At 37.4% G+C, this 22,307-nt stretch overlaps 2 protein-coding genes across 2 annotated transcripts in view; one reads left to right on the plus strand and one right to left on the minus strand.

The window, feature by feature from the left end:
• The window catches only part of LOC112556888 (low-density lipoprotein receptor-related protein 4-like), a 260,038-nt gene that overhangs the window by 209,152 nt on the left and 28,579 nt on the right, over nucleotides 1-22,307 (minus strand). The gene's annotated exons all lie outside the window — the stretch shown is intronic.
• On the plus strand, nucleotides 1,210-20,475 carry LOC112556889 (low-density lipoprotein receptor-related protein 4-like). The gene is made up of 19 exons (XM_025226316.1): nucleotides 1,210-1,365; nucleotides 2,737-2,842; nucleotides 3,700-3,765; nucleotides 4,410-4,499; nucleotides 4,695-4,879; nucleotides 5,663-5,816; nucleotides 6,454-6,690; nucleotides 7,122-7,290; nucleotides 8,157-8,290; nucleotides 8,553-8,703; nucleotides 9,349-9,473; nucleotides 11,789-11,887; nucleotides 12,624-12,692; nucleotides 13,293-13,382; nucleotides 14,290-14,397; nucleotides 15,011-15,094; nucleotides 17,210-17,362; nucleotides 18,267-18,425; nucleotides 18,820-20,475. The coding sequence occupies exons 2-19, from the start codon at nucleotides 2,797-2,799 to the stop codon at nucleotides 18,822-18,824; spliced, it is 2,124 nt and encodes a 707-aa protein (XP_025082101.1). The 5' UTR covers nucleotides 1,210-1,365; nucleotides 2,737-2,796; the 3' UTR covers nucleotides 18,825-20,475.

Consider the following 22,307-nt stretch of genomic DNA (forward strand, 5'->3'; position numbering starts at 1 on the left):
AGACACTTGGTCATTGAACCCTGTCTATCCAGCCGAGATGTGAATTGCCTATGTAACCCGCGCTTGTCAGGGCAGGAGGGGCTGTCAACTCAATAAGTAGCAAAGAGATTGTTCAAGAGGTTTCATCTCACGACTGAAGGAAGATCATCAGACTGATGTATCGTCTGCTGATGTTACCGACGATAAAGGAGGCCAGAAAGACACGGTAGTTCTGATAGTGATCATGTGTATTATATTCTATGAAACCTTCTTCGCATGGGACCTGCTGTGAGCAAAGGCAAGAATGCGGACTTTAAGTTCCGTGATCGACGTGGGCCTATGAAAACTTCTCAAAATCTCTTTTGTGAAACCACGTGGTGACTTTGTTCCCAGCGCAGTCGCATCCCATTCACTCTTTCTGGAAGCAGCCATGCGACGCCAGAGGATATGGTGTGGCGAGGTGACCAGGAGTTTTACGATCTCAGCTCTTGTGCGAGAGAAACTTTGGAAAGACAACACTGAGGAAGTACGGACTTCAACAAATACGCATACGCAAAAGAACGAGAAACGTGCAATCGCTGTAAATACGACGTAAATGTCGGTTGAAACCACAGACTAGACTATAAATAGTGTAGACAGACTATAACAGAACTCAGTAACTACAACTTACCAATTGTAATGTCAAATTTAGCTATTTGAGGTAAGCAAGACTTGTAGGTTAATTTAAAATTAGCGGTTATTAGAAAATATGCAGATAAATCGAAAAATTTTAGTTAAAACTCATGTGAGTTCAGTAGCCTACGACAGGGAGCATTTATTTTCACCTGGCATCTAGACAAAGATTATACACTTCACCTGTACAGAGCCGGAGCTTTACTTGTCTTTGTGTGATTGCGCACACACAAACACACAGACACACACAGACACACAGACACACACACATACCTGCAGGAGATTAGTTGTTATTTAACACTGTGTTTGCCAGCAACTAATGCTATGATTATCATAACAAAGCAGCCAGCCCTGTAAGCAGATGCCACACGCAGAGAAAGAGCAGCGTGCCTGACACGAGATCTGAATCCAGGGCAACCAATGCTCTCGGTGTTAGTGACAGGTGATACCACGGAAGTTCGGGAAGGGAGTTTAGAAATAAACAGTCACTTGCACATCCATAAACAGGGACTATTCTCAAGGTCACGTGACAGGTACCTGACCCCATTACAATAAGATGCACACCTGGCCCAACCTCCAGAGTGAGAGGCGATGACAGTTGGATCCTAGAGGTGCTGGGACACACACACACCCGCCGCGTACGCGAGTGCGAGCAGACAAACACCTGGGCTGTCGTCTGTGGGCACACACATCAAGTTAACCGACAGAGGGGCTGTGAGTTATTTACAACTTTAACCGACTTTTAGGTAAAAGAAAATGCCAAGAAGAGTTTTCAACATAAGTGTAATTATCAGTCTGTGTATGCTCTTACAGCTGTTCAGCTTTACAACCTTTATCTAAACTACTGTAGTTATATTAGTTACAAGGATTGTGTTATATATTATATGCTCAGAACCTTATAGAACAATCTTACAATAAAGATTGAACGGTTTTGCATTATATCAAGATGCAATGTCAGTGTGTTAAACGTCAATGTCATTCTTATCTTTAGTGTCATTATTATATTTTCTTTTTGTTGTATGATACCGTCATATATACTAACATTTATGTACATTTATTCATGCTCTATAAAAAGACATCGTATGGATGAACTGCTTTTTTGAATAAATAATGACCGTTTTGCTAGGTAATTCAAGGAGATAAGTGATACAAATACAGTGAAACCTCGGTTAACGAACTTAATCCGCTCTGGAAAGCTGTTCGTTATCCGAAATGTTCGTTATCCGAAACAATTTTTTCCATAAGAAATAAAGGAAATAGATTTAATTGGTTCCCAGCCCCTGTTGACTCGCTAATATTTGAAAGTTACAGGCTATAAAGGTATTTGTTTTAATGAGAACAGTTATAATGCAATATAAATGGAGTTAAATAAACATAAAAACATTAACGAAAGCATTTAAACAGAAAACTTGCCGTTTTGACGGCGTGGGTGGAAGCAGGTGTGGGGAGGAAGGGGTGGAATTACTGCTTTGATTTCCCCTCCATGAGCACACGTGACATTATAAAATCGGGGGTGACTTCCCTTTTCTGTAGCTTTGAGGTTAAAGGAAAAAACTTGTCCAGTGTCTGTTCCTTCTGTCTTTTTTGTAAAACTCTGCGGTAATACGACATCACATATCCGACAGACGCATGCCACCTTCATACTTTGAAATCATTTCCTTTTTCAATTCATTTGTTGGCGGCTTCCTTGTCATTACCTCACTACTATTAATTGCTCTTAATCTTCTTTGGAGCCATGATTGAGGATTATCTTATTAAAACAAAGCACAACAATCACTAAATAAGAAGAATGCGCACAAGTAAGGAACGACCGATCGTAACTGTGTCTCGAGCGCGAGTGATGACCTGCTGGTAGGTCACGTGTGGTTCGCGTGGCTGTTTGTTATCCGAAATTTTGTTCGCTATCCGAGACAAATTTTCAACGAAATTTTTGTTCGTTAACCGAAATATTCGCTATCCGAGGCGTTCGCTAACCGAGGTTCCACTGTAGTGTTTAAAAACGTGCAAAGAATTAAAAAGAAACCGCAAAACTGACAAAAGAAGGAACGAGATTAAATGTCGCTTTTTCACATTCTTGATTTACAGACAAATAAAAGCTCAGCTGCATCCCTGTGTATGGTATTCTGACTTGTCTGACGAACTGACATGAACGGCAAAGTCTCTGAACAAATGAAGGAATTCCCGTCAGTCGGTAAGCCCACTTGAACGAATACATAATAAATATAAGACAACTGGCAAAATAATGTCATCAATTTAGATACAAGACTGTTTTAAAAGGACAACCAGTATTCTTTCAAAGATAATGTTGCATAGATCAGACAAATCGCAAGTAACCACTGGAACCATCAGAGTAGTCTAGTTAGTATTGTGTCTCTTGACCTTCCAACCTGATGCAGACAGCCGAGTAGTTACAATACAGGTGCATACACTACCTGGTTCGACACCCGTGTAGTACAAACTTTGCCAGTTGACACACCTGTTGAGTACCTGACACTTTAGCAGGTTAGGGAAGGAGCAACTGAGAGGTACAGGACATGGTCACTGCCTGGCATAAAGGCTGGATCCTGGGTAAAATTGGTATCTAGCATCTCATTCTTTTATTTACGAACTTAGCTTGTTTGATGGTCTGTCAATATTTTCTTCATTTTCTTCCTTTGTAGCTCTCTATTTTCTAACTTAGTGTTGATGACCATTATGGTATATGAATATTACTGTTAGTTTTAAAGAAATAATTATGCATCCAACTTTTAATCAAGCATTAACCAAACATTAAGGTATAGGGTAGATTTGGCATTGAATGAAAAGTATTTAAAACACAACTCTTCAGTTACAACCCAAACAGCTGAATAGTGTACTCTCTGTCTTAATTTAAGAGTAAAAGTTTTGCAAAAAAATAATTGATTGTACGCTGTGTGGGAACATAACATGATGTGAATGGTATATACAAATATACTCGAAAGTCTTTTCAATTCAAGAGCATTACGTCCATTACAAATCTTCGGAAAGACATTCTTGAAGAAGCCAGTCAGAACATTTTTTTCATTTCAGCTATCCGAATGATCACGCTTCTTATTTTGAGCTTTATTACATTTGGAATTCAACAGCAAGTGCAAGGTAATCACAAAGTATTTCCACATACTAAAATTTTCCTCCGATTATATATATATATCAAGATACAATTTCTTTTCGTGTGTTCCCGCGAGTGCCTGTATCCTTCTCTCATGCGCGCCAAACAATGAAAACGTTTTGCATGGATTAGAGATTGTCCACTTCGTTTTTAATAGGAGAAATTTGTTTTCAATACATAATTCCATTTTATCAGCTAACTTCCAACATTCCCAGAAACGTCAATAAAAGCATTGGTCACCGCGACAATGAAAACAGCTGTGTACTATACAACATGCTAGTTGTGTCCATAGTACAACATAGCTTCTGTATACAGTATGAAGAGGGTCCCGTAGACCGTTTGTTGTTAGTTTTTAGCGGGCCAGCGGTTGTTGTTATTTGTTGGCGAGACCTTCCGAGGCATTAGAAAGAAGATACATCATACAAGCTCGTGGAGTCAAAGGTCGCAACCTGCTGACTGTTCCTGCCATTGCAAAACCTGGCATAAACCGATTGAATGCTGACATAGAGCACCAATAAATACAAAATGAGGTCATTGAAAGTATAAAATTGATGTTAACAACTTTAATTGCAGAAATACATTTTCTCTAATCAATGAAATCTTTCTTTGAATTTATAATTTATTTTTCCAGCAAGCACTGATGGCACAACAACAGGCAGTACGATGACAGCAAGTTATTTGGTCACATCGAGCTCCACAAGTGAACCCACCAAATTACCTGGTATTTCTGAACTCGGTCTGTCTCTCCTCAGTTTAACGAAGTGTTTCTTGCATTTAATTAAGTGAAACTTTTCCTGAGAGAAAGCAATACCCATACACACTTAGAAATAATACCTTGGAAATAAAACAATAAACATAAGGCAAGACTCTTGGTAAACAATCCATGAAACGTCCTAACTTTATATTTGTCTTCTAGCTTGTGGTGGTGTATACAATGCTTCATCCGGTTTCATTACGTCTCCATTGTACCCGAGGCAGTACCCGCCTGATCAGGACTGTGTTTACATAATCAATGCTACAATAGGATATCGCATAACCGTGTTATTTCTCAATTTTGAGGTTTTAGATGGAAGTCAAGGCTGCACGCACGACTATCTGCAAGTATGAGTATTTTTTTTTTAAATTAAAGATTTAAAGTTTTTTAGTTTATAGTAGATTCTACACAAGTTCTTTATGAACTCTGTAGTATGTGTTTTTCATGCAATTTCTCAAACATTACCATTTAGATAAATGTATTGTACAAAAACGGACAGATACAGAGATACGAAAGGTATGGTTACAATTACTTATCCCCTCAGCATCTTGATTAATGTAGCTTTCATTCTCGAGATGCCCGCCTATAAATATTAGTTTACACATCCCGAGGCCAAACTGTGAAGTTCTTACCCAAACTCCTTATTAACATACTATCCGTGCTCTCCTACTGGCTTAGACCTCCACAGCATAAAAGTATATCGTGAGACAGTAAAACCGTAATTTCCAGTTTCATGATAATAAGTCTTTTGTTAAAGTTACTTTCTTAGGAAATCCTCTTTAAAGCTGCCGACATCAGGTTAAAAACGCCGATGTAAAAAAAATGACAAATACAACCGTTTTTTCCCAGTTGTCCTCGCCCAACTAATACCTTTCCTCTCCACCTGATTTAGAAAAAAAAGCAGATTTGTGACAACACATGTTTGTCTATATTGGGGAAGTTGTTGGCCTTTCTCTGCATGCTGCGATTCGTATGAGTGAATATTGAAAATGAATCTGTAGTAGTTTAAACAAATTTGAGCTACGTTTTTTCCAATTTCTAAAATATTTGCTACCAAAGAACCTTTGATGAGAGAATGACATTAAAATCCTGCTGCTGAGTTTGACAGCCTACTTTTTCTTCTCATCAAGATTAGAGATGGTGGACTTATAACATCACCGCTTATGGACACCTACTGTGGCACCACACTTTACAGAAAACTATCATCATCAAACATCTTGTGGATCAAATTCCATTCTGATTCTTCGCAATCCGGAGCTGGCTTTCAGATACAGTATACTACAGGTCGAACTCGCCATTCTTTCCTAATATGTTATATCTCATGGGACGTATAACAGCCAAAGATTGACAGAGAGGCATCTGGTGAACATATTGAAAATATACAAGCTCAGCTTAGAAAAAAATTATGTGTTAAAAGCACATAGAACGTTGTCAACAATCTGTAATCCTTGCCAAACTCTGTTTGTAGGTTCACGTCAGTATCGATAAAAGTAATAAAGAATTACAACCATATAGTTTCTTACATAACAATCAATTAGATCAGTATTATAACTATTCAAACTACACAAACGCACGCACAGACACAGACACACGCATACCTAGACCAAACTGTAGAGAAAAGTTGTCCTTCAGCAAAAAAGTTATCACATTGTCTCTCAAAATATCCTTCATAAGGTCATAAGGTCACCCACCCAAAAGATTTCGTTAATTGGGGGATGCAGGCGCACGCACAGGTACATGAATCCTTTACATCATGTAGTTTGTCTGTTCTTGTTTTTGTCGCCAATGTCTAAAATATACCAAGTTGTAGTCAGCTTGTGTCAAAGAGATTACTTCCTTACTTAGATAGTTCTAGACTTCAGCTTTTGTTAAGGTTTTCAAAAGATTTTCAACCGACCTGCATTATTTGAATTGTCTACAGCTGTAATCCCCCAGACGTTCTTTCTTTTCACAACTGATTATCCAAGAATTTATCGCGAAGAGCTCTACGCGTACAGTCTGACTGAGATTTCTCCAAGTACTGGGCTGCAATCCCCTGATGGCATTAATTACGACCAAATGAAGAATTACATGTACTGGATTAATAAAGCAGAGAAGACGATCAGATCAGCTAACATGGACGGCAGCAACGTTCGACTTTTTCATAATTTGGGCCCTGGTAACTCTTCTTATTCATATGTGAATAGTTGTATACCATAGTTGTATAGTTGTATATATATATATACTGTATTAGCAGGACTGGTCTCTAATTCAGTTCTCTTACTAGTTAAGGTGAAGATAAGCTAAATGACGTGTTTCTTTCACTTTGAAATTATGTAGAACGTGTAGTTACTTTCAATATTGTTTTTGCTGTAGAGGATGTTTATGAAAAGATTTACAACAAATTATTTTTTTGAGAATTATCTCTTACTATGGCGTTGTCTATGGGAATGTTTGTAGAATAAGGTAACCAAATGACCTCGCCTCTATAATGACGATAATGACGACGAGGATAACGATAAAAATGTCAGAAGCATAAACAAAATGCGACAAAAAGATAAACTTAAAATTTGTTCTTAAATAGTGAAAAGTACAAATAATGTTTTTCAGACGCTGTGCCGGCCGGCATGTGTTTAGACGCACTGTCCAGGCTCATCTTCTACACAGACGCAGGCAATAAAGTCATCGGCATGATCACCATGTACAGCAACACTCATCGAATAGTCATCAACTCCTCACTTGACATGCCGAAAGACATCGAACTTGACAAACACAATGGGTAAATAGATACATTTTAGTATAATTTGACGGAAATCAACCTAATAATTGATCACATGGTGTTTCTTTTTTAAAAAAAAAAACGGTAGTATAAGCTTTATGGTACTCATAAAAATTTCATGTCATCCTTAACATTACCGATACTTGAAAGAAGGCTTTCCTCGATACTAAATTTTAACTCGCATATCCCTACCCCCTTGTTCAGGACTCTCTAAAATGTTGAAATACTGTAGGTGTTGTAGATGTTTCTTCCTCAGGATGCAACTAATGAAGATACCTTTAATCTTTTTATTCTAAACCTGGCCTACTCTTTTTCTAGAAGCTTCTCAAGCGAGTCCTCCTGAGAACTGAAGTTTTGTGTGTTGACCTGCAGTGGTTTTCACTAAATCCCGGAACTTTGATTTGACTATGTCATTCCCTTGTCTTTATTACCGCTTTGTTTCTTTATCCCGTTAAATCTGACCTCTTCCTTTGCGTTCGTGATATCTCTTCCCACTATTTTGTACTTGGTAGAAGCTTATATGTTCTCTTTCTTTCTTAGTGGCTTCCTTTGATCACAAAGATCCAAGACACTCAATGCTAACCAAGGATTTTTCTTTTTTTCAACCTAAACTTCGGAGTCTGCTTTAGCTAAATACAAAAACAAAATCTACTGTCATATTCACCAGAAAGAAATATTTTTGAAAACTTTGATGAAAGTAAGAAAAAAGCTGTTTTGTAAAGCGGATAAACACACAAACGCAAGCATACATACATATTTTGCAACACCTTGCCTTATAGTTTAAATATATATTGATGAATTTGTAACTACAGTAGGTATAATGTGAATGGTAACCTTTCATTTTTCGGATAAAAATACCAAACTAGGGTAATGTACTGGAGTGACCGTGGCGCCACACCTACCATAGAGCGAGCCAATTATGACGGTACAGGACGTCAGACTCTGGTCTCAGGGGGCGAGTATCTCAACCAACCGAACGCCATCGCTCTCGACACCAACAGTGAGGTTCTCCCTCATCCGTCCCTTCATCCTTCCATCCGTTTTTGATTACTTGTTTCTTTCTTTGTTTCTTCTCGTTTTGTTATGATATTGTGAAGAATTGTTACTAATTGCTGCTTATTTCTTAATATTTTATATGCATGTTAGTACTGTTTTTCTTATAAGTAGGACTTTTTGACTAAAAGTTTTATACCTTTGTTAGCTCATGCATACATACTGACTCTCTCGTGTGCGCCTGCGTGTGTGTGGACGTATCCGTGCAGGCGGCAGACTGTACTGGGCGGATGGAGGCACGCAAAAAGTCGGCTGGGTGGATTTAGAAGGAAGAAACACTAAGGTGATTATACACCGAGAGGGATCACGATTCTGTGGCATGGACATCTATCTGAATGACCTCTTCATTTCAGACTGGGGGTCGGTAGATTTTCTTGTATTTCTCGTCTATGTCACTCCATAGCCCACTGCTAGTCAGAAAAGTTCTTACTAACAGTAGTAATAAAATAATTAAATTACTTAGGACATTATACTCTCTTAATTCTCATAAATATAAAAGGGTAGCTGGTAAAGAATGTATAAGAAAAAATTGTTTGTTGTAAAATTTACTTCTAACAACCTTTCCCATAATGCTAGTCCTTTTACACACCCTTTCTTTTGCAATATCATGTTGTTTTCAGCCCTTGTTCTTGTTATTTGGTTCCTCTTTGTAGTTTCTGTATTTGATTTTATGTTTCGTTGAGTACGATAGTTTATTCTTTTATAGCTCGTATGTTATTTGTTTGTTTTCCTGTCGCTCGTATGCTGTCCATGTTTTAGTTTTTGTCCTTAAGCGATCAGAGCATGCTCTTAGGAGTGTGAGTATGTGCTTCACAAATTTTGCATTTATTATTGTTATTACTACAACAACAATTGTTTGCATTCTTTATTCTTCTAGTGTTTGAAAGCCTTTAAAAAAAAGGTTGTGTTTACGCCTGTAATTATATGTCAGTGCTCGTGTCTTATGAAAACACCCCTTTGTTTATTTTACGAGATAGAAACAATTATCTTTAACTTGTTGAATAGCAATGAGACGGTAAAGCCACAAATATATCGCTATGGAACGGATGGCAACTACCAACACTGGGTTGCGGAGTCCGATGTGCGATTAAATGATATCCGTGTCTACTCAGAGGAAGCAGAAAATAAAGGTCAGAGGGCGGTACTAAACGTGTTAAGTGTAGACATCAAAAGTCTAACCTCAAAACACTACGCACAGATAACACTGGTCAACACTGAAATTATTAGTGACTTAAAAGTATCTTGGTGTGCTGGACACGAATGTAACCATGAAAATTTTTATTGGCCCTGGTTGTGAACATATTTGATGTCGTCCATTGTCTATGTCTCGCTGTGTGAATGTCTCCTGTAGGACTGTAACAACATCCTAAATAAGCCTACAATGACGTCATATTGCGTCACATTGCATAATACCGTCATGCACACGTCAATCAGAGTTTATTGCGTCATTTTATCATGCAATGAAGTACTACTGCCAAGCGGCTGCTGAAGTAAGCTGACGTCACAGTGTTCTATATATAGCCCAGTCACAAAGGTTGATCATTTAAAACAGGGATGCCCAACCTACGGCCCGCGGGCCATATCCGGCCCGCGACGCGGTGCCGTCCGGCCCGCGAAACTTCTGCCGAGAGTGCAGGAAATCCGCATAATAATAATAATAATAATAATAATAATAATAATAATAATAATAATAATAATAATAATAATAATAATAATAATATAAAAAACCCAAAAAACCGGAAAAGGGAAGAAGAAGTATTTATCCCTACGTAGGGGCGTCTCTCAATCTTTTTTTCGATGGACGAACATTTTGATTCAGTGCTCCGACTTGGTGTCTCTACGATGCAGCCGGACATTCAGAAGTTGGTTTCGGGTAAACAACTTCAAATATCCCACTAATTACTACATAATTAATGGTAAGTACAACTTGTTTCTAATAAAAAATTGTATCTGCTTTATTTTTTTTTTCGTTTTTGTATTTTTGCGGTGAAGTGGCCCGCGACACGGCTGTCCGAAATGGATATGACCCGCAGGCCTAAAAAGGTTGGCCATCACTGATTTAAAACATTTCAAACTTTGTGGGATACAGTTTGAGTTACTGTTACATAAACTTTTATTATTTTATAATACTGTCACAGTAAAGTCGTTCTGAAAAGATGTGTGTTAAGTTTGGACTTAAAGGTAGTAAGAGAATCAGAGTGACGAAGGCTGATCTATAATCCGTTTCAACTATCATTTCTCAAGTGAAGAAGGCATACTTTCTTTACCTCGGATGCAAGATTAACGACCAAGACAAGCCTTGGGTCCCCCATATATACTGTGCTACATGTGTAACAGCTTTGACAATGATTGACTGGCCGAAGATCATCAATGCCGTTTGCAGTCCCCATGTTGTGGACAGAGCCAAGCAACCAAACAAGTGACTGTTCCTCCTCTTTCCAGAGGCATAATGAAGCAAAAGGAAAAAACTACCAGAAAATTCCGTCCTCATTGAGACCAGTTCCACATGGAGAGGACTTTCTATTCCAGAACCTTCAGCAAAATATTCTCTTGGTTGAGCTGATAAGGAGGGTGAGCCTGTTCTTCGTTTGGTCAGCGAGCATGACCATGCAGAGACTTTTACTGTGGTGCATAGCCAAGTCCTCACAGAATAACACAGGAAGAACTAAATTGATGAAATTAATAAATTAAATTAACTAAATTAATTAAATTATTTTCGTAATACATGCTGAGCACTATGAGCCGCCTTAAACTGTGGGGAAAGTACTTAACAAATCAACAAATTACTTATTATTATTTTTATTATTAAAACTACAAGGAAATTGTTAGAAGACATACTAATGCAGTATTAAAACTTGCCTGCAATATGTCTCTAAAGATTTTCTTTCTTCATTCCCATCTGGATTTCTTTCCTAAAAACTTTGGTATGGCTTGTGATGAACATGGAGAACGTTTTCATCAAGATATCGCAACAATGGGAAAGAGATAGTAGGGATAATTGTCCACTACATTACTTGATGACTACTCCTTGACACTCCCCAGAGATGATCACGAACAGACTTACAAGAGACAGGCAAAGCGATTTCAGACGAAGTCTGTGACTTGTTTTTATTTTTAAGTATTAACCATGCATTTATTGTACACAATAATTATTGCCAATTATAAAAACAAACTCGAGCCAATTTGGCATTTTGATTGTCATATTCGTGATGAGCACATAAAAATTGATAAGAAATGACTAAATTTATTTCATTAATATGACTTTACATTTGGTTGCAAAACATTTGTTTACCGGTGTAATAACTCTTAATAAATTCTTTTAATATGCTCATAAGCGAGTATTAATGTAAAACCTTTAGCTTTATTATTAGGAAAACTAAAGGCCATAGACTGCTCTGTTTTGTCATGTAGATTTTTAATTCGGATACTTCGTCTCTTATTACAGGGCCAAACGGATGTGGAAACAACAACGGTGGTTGTAGTTACATCTGTATACCGACTCCTGGCAACAGAAGTAAATGTCTTACTGATGGCACAGAGTCCAGTAGGTGACCAATAAGTACTTGGCAAACAGTTGTAGTAGCCATCTATCCAAAAAGGCAGAAATTTCACACATTCTATATCATTGTTAAGTTACCTTTTTGAAAACTATTGTATTGTTATGAGCAAGAGCCCTTAGAGAATACAGTCATTGTATGACTATGTGACATTTTGTGACATTAGTCAGTGTGCCAAGTAAAACATCTGAATACAACATCTCCGCTGTGTTCATAGTACAACATGCCTGATATATACATTACAACATACCTGTCATGTACAGTACAATATAAATGCTATTCTTGAAAAAAACAAAAAGTAGCGTGTTGAAGCCTCAACATCAGGTTCAGAAATAAATTGGAGAAGATCCTTAATAAAAATTCTACAAGAATAAAGACCCAAGTTCGTACCTATCTCTCGAAATACTGTTATATACCGTTTATGAAAACCACGTTTAAAATAACCACTAATGTTTCAGGACCGAACACTTTCTTTAATAAGGCTTACAACAGTCACACACGCAAACACTAATGTATAGACGGCGATGGCAGCTCCCCTGCTTTCTGACACTGCAACATGCCGCAAAACCTGGCTTAAACCGATTGGATGTGAGACATAGAACACCAATAAATAGAAAATAAGGTAATTGAAAGTACACAATTGATGTTAGCAAATTTAATGGCAGCAATAGATTTTTCTTTTATCAATAAACTCTTCCGTTGTAATTATGATTTATTTTTCAGCAAAAGGAGATGGCATAAATACGGACAGTACAATGACAGCACGTGATTTGGTGACATCGAGCACGACAGGTAATCCCTCCAAATTACCAGGTAACACCGAGCTGAGTCTGTGTCATTCCTCAGTTTAACAAAGTATTTCTTGAAATAGTTGACTAAAATGGTCCCGGCGAGAAAGCAGTATCGAAAACAATTTACTATGCGACTCTCATAAGCATGGATGCACTAGTTACTTCGTATGTTTATTCCTCAAGGTGCATAGGGCCGCAACTCTGTTTGGTCTCCCAACTCTCCTCTTCCCCTGAGGGTTCCAGTCAAGTGCCTGCCTGGCAATGGTGTCAACTAGTTTGCGTAGGGTGTATCCTATCCAGCTCCATTTGTGCTTTTTGATGTCTTGGCATTCTGGTTGGTTCTTCTCCACAGGCTGCTGTTGGAGGTCTTTTCAGGCCATCTTATTCCCAGAATATGGCGTAGGCATCGGTTGGTAAATGTCTGGAGCTTGTTGTTGATGATTACTTTTGTTTCGGTCACTTTTTTAATGTTGAAATAGAACACCAATAAATAAAAAATGAGGTCATTGAAAGTACAAATTAATGTTAAAAAATGTAATGGCCACACTACACTTCTTTTAATCAATTTACTCTTACGTTGTGTTTATAATTTATTTCTTAGCAATACGTGATGGCATAAAGACAGACAGTACAATGACAGCACGTGATTTGGTGACATCGAGCACTACAGGTGATCCAACCAAATTACCAGGTAAAACCGAGTTGAGTCTGTGGCATTACTCAGTTTAACGAAGTATTTCTTGCAAATGATTAGCTAACACATTTTCGGCTAGAAAGAAATATCCATTTCAATTTACTATACGTCCACTAGAAGTAAGAACGCACTTGTTACTTCCGATACCATTACCTATATTTATTAGCAACATCAAAGTTGTCATAGCACGGATGGTACGACTACTTTTGATGTCGGAGATTGTCGTGTCCTTCTTGGGGAATCTCCAGCCAATACCTCCAAAAACTATTTGCACAAGAAAAAACAAGCATATACCATGGATACTGATTACCTGAGTGAAACATGGCTATGCTATAGTCTAGCACAGGATATAGTTAATGTAGCAACAAGAACTAATATCACAAATCGAGCAATATCATCAAACTTCTAGTCTTTAACTACCATTTCATGAACCTTCAGCTCGGGGTGACGAGCAACAGGTTTGCTGGTATTGTGTTTGCCCTAATAAGAAACAGCTTGAACCAAGAAAATTAGCAAGCTTACTGGTTTATCTTTTATTGAAATCTCGGCAACAAATCGGTAACAACTATTGAAAAATGTGTTCTAGCGCAGTTTGCATTGTGCTCATCCGCTTCCTTCCCCGACAGAGATAAAGAGAGAGTTTTATCGCCTGTCTGATATTTTTCAAAAAGAGGTCAGACGAAAGGTCGAAAAAAGAGAGACATAGACTGACGCCCAAATTATTTCAAAAATGTAAAAAAAAAAAATTTAGAAAGATCTCCTTTTTAAAGTAACACATCATTTACTAGCAAGAGAAAGAGAGTGAGAGAAAGTGCGCAACCAATAAACAAGCTTTCACTAATCGTTTATCAGAAAGATTGTAACAATATATTCGCACTATACAATGTCCCTTTTCGTTTTTCAGGAACAGAATCTACCAGCACTAAAACTGTGATCATCACTGCTGTCTGCGTGGTAGTTGGTGTTGTGGTAGTTATTGTCGTTGTCGCAGTCGTTGTGTTTAAACTAAGATGTAAGCCACCAAGCGTTGAAAGGACAAACACTTTTCCCATCCGCTTTAATTATGCATTTGTTTACCTTTTTATGCTTTTCAACACTGGGATGAAACTGCTGGGAGAATGCGCGAACTAAATACCCCGAGGGAAAAGGGGACACTGCTGGCTCACCTCCCTCCCAACTTTCACCCTTTCACGCCATGATTTAGACTAACTGTACATTACAACAGTTGCTACTGTATATAATTATGGGCAAGCCACCCACTCAGGTGGAATTGCGCATTTAACCCTGCATTCTTAATTCTGTAACCTGAGTTTTGGTGTGATCTTGATGCAGAAAAGTTTAATGTCACTTACTTAAACAGAGAGTTTGCTTTGACTTGCTTTTTTTTTTTTAGTGACCATGAAGACAAGAATATTAAATAGAACGTATAATAATATCATGAAAACCTAGATGTTGCCATGCAGTTTGTAGTTAATTTAACTAGTTAGAAATGCTTAAAAACTAGTGATAAAGGATAATGATAAAAGAGTTTGCATGTCCACAAAGCCGTAGCTGTGGATCAGAATTCCTTTGAAGGATGCAATGACCAAGTAAAAGCAATTACAAATAAGATGTAAATTTCACAGGGAGAGAAAACAAGCCTAACATTCCATTGGAATCACTGCTCGACACACCAAATCCCGCCTTTGATGCTGGTGACATTATTTACGGTAAGTCTCGACCCGATGTACGGGGAGACAACTCTGATGACAAAGGTAGGTACTGCCCATTCTCATCAAAACTAGTCTAACAGGTCCTAAGACGACTGGTGTCCTGAGTAACACTCCTTTTTTCTTTATTCCGTTTAAACAAAACCTGCAGGAGGGCATAGTAACATTTATTCTTTTGAGTGGTCAGGAACAGAGAGAGGATGGACAAAATTTACATTCATTAATTCATTAGCCAAGCCCTGCATTTCATGCCTTAGGTGGTGGGTCTGAGGAGAGGGGTGAACTGACACTACCGTGAAAGAAAAATCACTCGGTTATAACCAAGAACATTGTTAAGATAGCTACACTTTTTATCTTCCATCTTCTTAATCACCTCACCTGGCTGTCGTTTACACACGTCAACGCTGAAACTATTATTATTAAATACCCACTTGCTTCCCTCATACAACTGAAGACTGACAGGCTTTATAGAGGCTTGGACCGAATCAAACCACATATTATTCAACCCCTAGAAAATTGAAGTCATGCTTCTAACAACCAGAAAGAAAAGACAAAACCTAGCCACCCCATTTCCAATTATCCAAATCGGCGTTCAATCACTGATGGAAGTACAGTTCCACAAACTCATGGGTGTTACCATCGACAATAACGTATCGTGGTCCCAATACATCTCAACCACAAGTAAAAACATCTCCAAGAAGGTCTATCAGCTGCCAAGAATTAAACATTTCTTAGACCCTCACACAAGAAAACTCTTCTATACTACTCATATTCAGTCATTGACTACGCCTCCACCCTCTGGGACTCCGCTAGTGGAGCTTCCATGAAACCTCTAGCAAGTGTTCATAGGCGAGCAATCAAAGCTGTTTTTCTAAAACCGTAAATAGACGCAAATTACTTCACTTCTTCCGGCCTTCTTCCTCTAAAAAACAGATTTAAATTGAATAAATGCCTTTTCATGTACAAAGTACTGATGGGTAAACTGTCCCCCAATATCTCTGTGCAACTCTCGTCCAATCACTCTCGAACTTCTCCAAAATTAAACCTTCCAATTCCTATGATAGACCTTTTTCAATCAAGTCTAAAATAATCAGGAAGCGTGCTATGGATTAGCCCCCCTCTCCATCTTAAGTAACTAAACTCCCTGAACTGCTTTTGACGCCAATTTCCAACATACTTGCAAAAAAATTAGAGTACCTCTAGAGATACCCCCCGACTCCAAGACCCTTGTAAATGTATGTTGTAGTTTAAATTCAACCCCACTTTTGTACATATTCACCTTCCACCCTTTGATTTTTAGTTTATTTGTATAGACTAATTAATCTTACGATACTTAATTACTTTCATTACTTTATTCTCTCCCTTTAAAGGGTGAGGACGAAACGGAAAGTAGTATTTTTTCGCTTATTTCCTCTTTCGTTAAAAAGAATTTTCATTGTCATTGTCACTGACTTAAAACACTTTTAATCAGTTGTATCTTGGTGTGCTAAACAAATATTACTATGAGCAATGTTTATTTGCTCTCGTTTTGAAGCTATTTGATGTCGTCCATTGTCTGTCTCACCGCGTAAATGTCTCCAGTAAGACTGTAACAACATCTTAAATATTGCATAATGTCGTCATGAAAACGTCAATCAGAGCTTATTGCGTCATTTTCTGATGTAATGCAGTACTACTGCCAGGCGGGTGCTGAAGTAAGCTTACGTCACCAGTGTGCTATATATAGCCCAGTCACAAAGTTTAACCGTTTAAAATCATTAACCCCGAGCAGAATAACAAAGACAGAACTAAATTACCTGGTTCGTGATTTGGACATCCAAAAACAAAGCAAAATCGCTTAGTTTATGGCTCTAACAATGAAATCTACTAGAAGATGTCACAATTACTTCATCTGTAATCACTAAAAATTAACAGATAGGAATAGAACCAAGCTGTGGCATGAACAAAGAAAGAAAAACGGAAGCTAGAAAACACTAATAGAATATGGCATAGAAAGAAACCAAACGATGAAAACCGCTTATGAAGACTTTCAAATAATACTTTAAAAATCGTTGCACTGAACAGGGTATAGACTATCGTCTTAGACGAGTATTACATGGATGATGGTTTGTGCAGGTAAGAGGGGCTGTGAACAACCTGAGACATTCAAAGAAAAAAGCCTCGTACTTTCTAGAGGAAAACAAGCTCTTTCATACAAGGGCGATTATTTAACCGTGACAGTTGTAGAAGATCCTTCTTATGACGATTTGGTTTCTGTCCACGATGCAGGTAGGTTCACAAAGTACCCAGTCTAGTTAGGTTTTACACATTTTATATATTAAAATCCAGGATTTTTGGAAATGTTATTCATCTCCCTGTTCTTTATGTATCTTCATCCTAACGAATCCTGTTATAACTGTGTGCAGTCGACGGCAAAGAGCTCTTCAGTCAGCATCACAGGGTTTTGATATGATTCTCTGGTTAAAATATCAATGTACATAAAGAAATTCACAGGTGCTCATTCCTAGTATAATTTCAAACACCCTTTCAGTCCAGTTGGTGGCGTGTGTTTTCACTGTACCTTTGCTTGTCTTTGTATTCATAGCTCTGATAATAGTATGAAGCCATCTCTTCATATGAAAACATTCATGAATTTTTCAAATTTTTATATTGCTAATACACACATGGCTTTTCTTGGTCTGAGTAAAGGAGAAACAGGTCTGTGTTGTACTGGATGATCTTATTCGAAGTCCAACTCGATTTATATGTTGAGAGAATCTTTCTCCTTCTAGCTATCTTGACGCCTATTTTGCCCACATTTTAACTAAAGGAGTGGAGTTTTCTTGCTTATTACTAGTATCTTTGCTCTTCGAAGGCCCAATAATACGGCTACCGCCAAGAGGTGGGGGAATTTTTCCTGAAAATATATTAGCCGGTGAATTACATCTTTTTTGCGAACAACCAAGACGATTACTTACGGTTAAGAACACCATTGAGCAGAAAAGAATTAATTACCTAAGTTGCTTAATGCAAATAATTCTAGAGGATTTATGTAAAATATCCTTCTTTCTTTTTGCATAAGGGATGTAATTAAAAATTATTGTGCCACAGTGTACAGTCTGTCGATTAGATCATCAATATATCGATGACTGCAATCGTACATGTACATGTTCTGGGACGATGATTTGTGCAGATGAGAGCAGCTGTCAACAACCTGTGACGTTCACCCAGGGAGCGTTACTTCCTTACATGGCAAATAGGGAACAAGCGACCGCACCTAGTGATGGTTATTCGAATCTGACCGATGAAGAAGAACATTTTTATGACGAGTTTCTTTCCAGTCCCGAAACAGGTAGGTTTATGAAGTTAAAAATAAAGTAAGATTTAATAAATTAGGAAATACAGTCATTTTGAAACAAATATTACTTATCTCTCTTTTTTTCGTGTATGAAATATATAACAGGGTTTAAATGAATTTTACAAACCGACGTTTACATTATAGATGTAGGTATATGTCGGAACATAGCGCATATTTTGGTACAAAAAATTAAAAACTCTCTTCACAAAATGTAAGTTCTAAAAGTAAATTCACTCATAGGATATTTAATATGTGCTCACATTTTTACATAAATTATGCGAACATCCTTCAATGCACTTTAAAAAAATTTGCTTAGGCTCTAAAACTGAATTTCGGACAAAAAGTAGAACCGTCAATAAGTGGATATTTTGTATTGTTTTTGTTGCAGAGTGAGTGGGAGACGAACCACTCACTGTTTGGTCTTCACTTGAACTTCAGACTTCAGACTTCACCGTGGACTGAGCTCAAAGCAGGAGCTTCACAACATTAGATGGCGATTCCACCGAAACGGACTGACTTTTTATCCTCGAAGAAATAAATTAGTCTTTTTGCTAGAGTATGAAAAAAATAATATCTTTTTATGAGCGGATGAAAGTTAGTCAAATTTATTTTTGTATTGGACTACACCTTTAAATACTGTTTAAGCAGACTTGTAAGCAGAACAAGCAGTTAACCCATGTCCGTGTCACTTTTGCGTTGACCACACTCAGCGCCTTCATCCAGTCAGCAGTTCTTAAATGAATACACTGGTTTATTTAAATGTCAGCAGCTAATTAAAGACATACAGGTTTTAAATTTTTTTAACAAAAATGTTCGCTCTCGTGTTCTGTTTGTGCGCACCAGTTTATTTCAGAATATGGAGAAACTGTGGAAAATTCGTGTTTGCTTATTACTTTTGCTCCTTGCTCTGTAAAATAATATAATATACTTTGTACAAATATTACACATTTTCCTGCTCTTTATAGGCAACGCTACTTGTATTTGTTGTATGTTTTTTGTTTACAGATTACATTAAGATTTAGTTCAGGTTTTTGCTCTTTTAACATTGTTAGTTTAGAATGGTGTCTTATTTTGAACGGACGAAGTGTTGTTCTGCATAGTAATTTCTGAAATATTGTTCTTTATAGTCATTTCTAGAAGAGTTTGGAGAAAGATTTACCCCATAACCCATGTTTGTTGAACTCTGTTTTACTTTTTCTGTATGTCAAGCAGAAAAGAGAATGTAGTTATCCTTAGTAAGGTCTATTACTATGACAACGGCCCTGTACATTGTCCTTGCTTAGCTTTTATGTATTTTTCTGTAGTTGTTTGATATTTATTCATAAATAATCAAAAAAACTAATGGCACAGAGTTTTTTCAGGTTTAGTTTGCTTTCACATTTACCCCCCAAAAAAGCCCCTGCGATTTCTGACTGTATAGCTCAGACATTAGGTTCTCAAACAAAGACGCACAGTCCACTACTAATGACCTTTGCCCTTCTCCTTAAGATTGTTGGCTCGCAAGGACATTTACACCGGTGACCTCGAGCGCATTTATTTTTCCAAAAGTTCATAATATATTCCACCCCCCTTTCTGCCACACTTTATTACTTATTCATTATCCTTTTTATGTTAAGAAGCAAATAAAGATATACTATAAAAAGTTAACTGATTTTTTTTTTGCTCAGTCAACATGTTTAATATCTAATTAGTATTTTATAGCTGGCTCTTTAATACAAACACCTTGAAATCGTATAAATCACAAATTTTATAAATATACATCTACATATAATAAAGATCATAACTAGATACAAAAAAGAATGAAGGGACAAAGCTGCAGACTTCAGGTGAGTTAAATGACAACATTACTCCACAATGTATATTTAAGTTAATCTGTAATTCACTGATTCTTATTTTTAGTTTTGAGCAGATCTTTTGAACCTTAAACAAAATAAGTACCGTAATCATGTTGCTGTATGTTAGAAAACATATGCTTGATTTTGAGTATTTCAACAAAAATGTCTTTTCAGTATATGGGGGATTCATTACAAAAAAAAAACAAAAACGAATCATGACACCTCTCTCAGCTCAAATGTACAGACACATATGATACGTCATGGACACTACAAATATATCCTCTGAAATCAGGTTCTTTGCATTTGAAACCTAAAACAATGCTTGCACCAGTAAAACCCCATTAAAAATGTAAAGTTTCACAAAAGTATGTCATCATCCTCATCACCGTTCCCTATCACCATATGCATGGACACATCAACGAACGTAGCGGTGATGCGTGATTGGTCGTAGTGGTAGGTCATGTGGTATGACTGACCAATCAGGTGCATGTGTGGCTCAAGCCAGCGTTTTAATATTGGTTTGGGACCCAAACTCGAGGCTTTTGGCTACTTGACTCTTGGAGGATGAGTATCAAGAAGAGGGCTTGGCATGTCAAGTCTTCGCCACCACGTGTGTCACCAGTCAGACAAGAGACGTGGGGTAGGGACCGGCCAAGAAGGTGTTTGCACACTCATCAACCTGAGTGTAAAAGAAGAGTGACCTCTGTCCCTGTGAACCCACGATCAGCTCTTGGCAGCGTAGTGGAAAAGTTGCTCTGGTCACAAGAGTCGGCGCTACTTGGAGTGAGTGAGCGTGTAGTGGTACGAGTGATGTAGTTCAAAATACATGTAGATTAATTGACTCACTAGGTATCTGGATTAGTATTAACGAGAATAGAAGTATTAACGGGACACCCTAGATAACAAGTCAAGATGGGGAATTAGTTCATTTGCATGTTATTTTTATTCTTTCATTGTTTTGTAACACAGATATGCACACCTAGCTACACATACACAAAAATGCACATACACACAGATACAAACACATGCACAAAGATTCATATACACACATACAATCACATTGTCACACACATACACACACAGATACACATATAAAGGCATACACATAATTACAGTCAAATAGTCACACATACACAGATACAGATACATTTACACATACACACACATAAAAACACAGACACACAGATGCACCTATATGCACATACTATACATACACATATTTACAGTCACATAGTCATAGTTCTGTCAGCTGTTCCAAATTGACATTTATTTTATTTTCTTGCAGTAATTTTTAGTAAAGGGGTGATATCTGACTAGAGTTAATGTTTCACTGAAATATACCTATGATTTAAAATATAAACTTTATTTCTCTAGTCAATATCAACTTGTGTACTTGTGTGTCAAACTGACATAAACCCTAAAATGAACACGGACATTTTCTCACCTGACGAGACATTTTATTGCCATAGGTATGAAATATTGGCAGCAGGAACTTCAGCCATGCAATGTTAATAATGCTGTTTTTCTGCATAACAATAAAGACAAGGTGATCAAGAGCCCACTATATCCAATAAAAATCATGAAATGTATTCCCTATTTAATATACTACACAGCAGGTACCAAATTCAGATAAAATCATGATACACAGAAAATGAACAAAACTTTAAATGTGCTTTAAGCATCCAGGCAATGTCAAAAATCACTGTCAACTGCTCATTATTTCCCTCCATGAGATTTTTTTAATAAGAAGACAGCATACCCAAGCCTGTGTACAAACAAAAGATAAGCTGATAAACTGGCTAACAGCAAGCGCTCTTGGAACCTCTTGACTGTATAAATATACCAAAACACTTAAATTATTAGGTTCTTTTAAAGCCAAACAACTAACTACTTTTCTCCATGCTTCAGTTTAAAAGAAAAGGCGAGGAAACTCATGTCAGCATGGACAGACAAAAACTGCTGTTTCCTCCAGCTTGATGGTCAGTGATTTCAATCTTATATTATTTCCAGCTTGGAAGTCCCTGTATTCGTGAAAAAGAAA

This window comes from Pomacea canaliculata, linkage group LG2, assembly GCF_003073045.1.
Source record: "Pomacea canaliculata isolate SZHN2017 linkage group LG2, ASM307304v1, whole genome shotgun sequence".
NCBI lineage: Eukaryota > Metazoa > Mollusca > Gastropoda > Architaenioglossa > Ampullariidae > Pomacea > Pomacea canaliculata.

Coding starts and splice junctions, on each gene's coding strand:
- LOC112556889 (XM_025226316.1), top strand. CDS start 2,797: ATGAACGGCAAAGTCTCTGAACAAATGAAGGAATTCCCGTCAGTCG. Junction 8,291..8,552: donor CATCGCTCTCGACACCAACA/GTGAGGTTCTCC, acceptor GTATCCGTGCAG/GCGGCAGACTGTACTGGGCG. Junction 9,474..11,788: donor AGAGGAAGCAGAAAATAAAG/GTCAGAGGGCGG, acceptor CTCTTATTACAG/GGCCAAACGGATGTGGAAAC.